Below are 2384 nucleotides of genomic sequence, written 5' to 3'. Positions count from 1 at the left end.
ATATAAATATATATATATATATATATATATATACATATACATATCATTTATATTGGAAATTATATTTTTTCTTATTCCTTCTACCACCTATTATGTAAGAGTTAAAAAAAAAAAAAAAAAAGAAAATGTATAATTTTTTATCATGCAAAAAGAAAAGTATAATTCTACAAGTTCTGTTGATTATATGTACCTATAACATTCTTTTAACTTTTGTAAATATATATGTAAATAATAATGAGAAGAATCATAAGAATAAATATGAGAATAGGATAAAATCATTTTACGTTGAAGCATATAACTGGAATTTTTTAGAAAAATGGAAATCTATAAATACAAATGAAAAACTAGAATATAAAATAAATTATAATATAGGTTTAAATATAGATGCAGAGATTGGTGATTTCGGTGATTATAACTCAGATGTAAAAACAGATCTAATATTATTTAAATATGATAAAGATAAATTATTAAGTACAATTTTTATATATGTATTTAGTGTAAAGGAAAATAAATTTATATATCATACAGAAGTTAGTTTTGAAGGCAAAATTATGAACGTAACCGCTATTGATTTAAATTTTGATGGTGCATTAGATGTGCTAGTTTTATTTAAAGATAATAAAGATAGTAGTAAATCAAATAAATATTATGTAGCAGCATTTTTACAAAATGATAATGACCAACTAGAAGAAATATGGAATTCTAAAAAAAAAGAACAAAATGATGAATCCATCACTGACAATGAAGAAGATAATATATATTATACAAACATACATCCACTTATATGTGATATTAATAATGATGGATTACCAGATATTATTGGACAACAATCTGGAGGACCTGATGGATTTTTTAGATTCATATGGATTAATACAAGAAATGGATTTAAAAGTTTTTTATGGAAAAATATCAATATTTTTAAATATTCAGAATTAGATGAAATTACGAATCCGAATTCTAGTGCAATTGTTGATATTAATGGTGATTGTAAATCTGATTTAGTTTTTACTGTTTATAATTCTTATGAAAAAAGAATTGGTCTAGAAATATGGTTAAATAAAATTATTGATGGCAAAAGTTTCTATGTTAAACATTCACAAGATTATTTATTACCTCCTAATTCTTTACAAGTTTTATTTGGTGATTTTAACGGTGATGGTTCCATCGATTTAGTTGTGCCGACATGTGTTAAAAGTTCTTTTTGTAATTATTGTTGTGTTAGTGATGATAAAATATATTTTATTCCAAATATACAAAAAAAAATTTGTGATAGTTCTTGGAAAAAACCAGATGAAACCAAATGTAGACCAGCATCAAATCTGTGTTCTGAAAGCGATTTTGAATTTCAACAAAATTTAACTGATGATTTTATTTCCGTTGTAGATACTTCAGGTTTACATTTATCCGGTAATGCTGATTATCCATATTATTTAAGTGTCGGTGATATAGATGATGATGGTTATTTAGATTTATTAATAACTTTAAAAAATGATAAAGGACAAAAATATGTACGTATATATAAAAATGAATTAAAAATTCATTATGAAGAAAACTCTTTAGAAGTAAGAGGTTTCTATAATTTTTATCAATTTGTAACATCACCAGAAGAATCCGTTACAGATGTATATAATGCAGCATTCTTTGATATATTCGAAAATGGTGTATTGGATATATTAATATTTGGTAAATATATTACAAGTAATAAAAAAACTAAATATGCAGCTGTTGGTTTTATAAGAAATAATGAAACGGATTCTTTATTCTTAAAATCCACAGCTCTTAACGGTATATGTGTTAACGATTGTTATAAAGAAAAAGATAAAATTACAACAAAAACTTTGGGGGGTAATGCTCATGGACCTACATTTAAAATTACTGTTATTGATGTTAATGGTGTTAAATCTAGTAGAATAGGAGTACAAAAAAGCCAGTCAGCACATTTCCCATTACAATTACCATATGTACTCTTTGGTTTAGGAAGAACAAGTAATTATGTTGAAGAATTTTATGTTGGTATGCCAACACATGAACAAAAATATTATAATATGTGGGTCTCTATTATACCAAATTCCCATATTATTGTTATACCTTACCCATTAAATAATTCAAATAAATGGCAAATACAACTCTCAGTTAATCCATCCAAAAAATTCTATTCCATACTTTATATAACATTAATATGTTTAAGTGTTATTGGAGTACTTATATTTATATTAGATAGAAAAGAAAAAGTTGAAGACTCAAAAGAAGAACTTGGTTTTAAGAGTCACTTTGTTATAGGTTAATAAAATATATTATACTATTCAAATGGTAAAGCCATAAAAATAATCATATCATACGGCAAAATTATATCCTTCCAAGGATCAAAAAGTGAAGCATATATA

The 2384-nt window shown here is 24.3% G+C and overlaps 1 protein-coding gene across 1 annotated transcript; it reads left to right on the top strand.

Annotated features, from left to right (window-relative positions):
* Positions 1-125: 125 nt before the first annotated feature.
* Positions 126-2285, top strand: PRSY57_0528100 (hypothetical protein; the record flags this gene model as incomplete). The annotated part of the gene is made up of 1 exon (XM_012906347.2): positions 126-2285. One exon carries the CDS (start codon positions 126-128, stop codon positions 2283-2285), a length of 2160 nt encoding a protein of 719 aa, XP_012761801.1.
* Between the last annotated feature and the right edge of the window lie 99 nt (positions 2286-2384).

This window comes from Plasmodium reichenowi, chromosome 5, assembly GCF_001601855.1.
Source record: "Plasmodium reichenowi strain SY57 chromosome 5, whole genome shotgun sequence".
Taxonomy (NCBI): domain Eukaryota; phylum Apicomplexa; class Aconoidasida; order Haemosporida; family Plasmodiidae; genus Plasmodium; species Plasmodium reichenowi.
The sequence above is the reverse complement of the archived record's forward strand: the minus strand, read 5'-3'. Positions and strand labels throughout refer to the sequence as shown.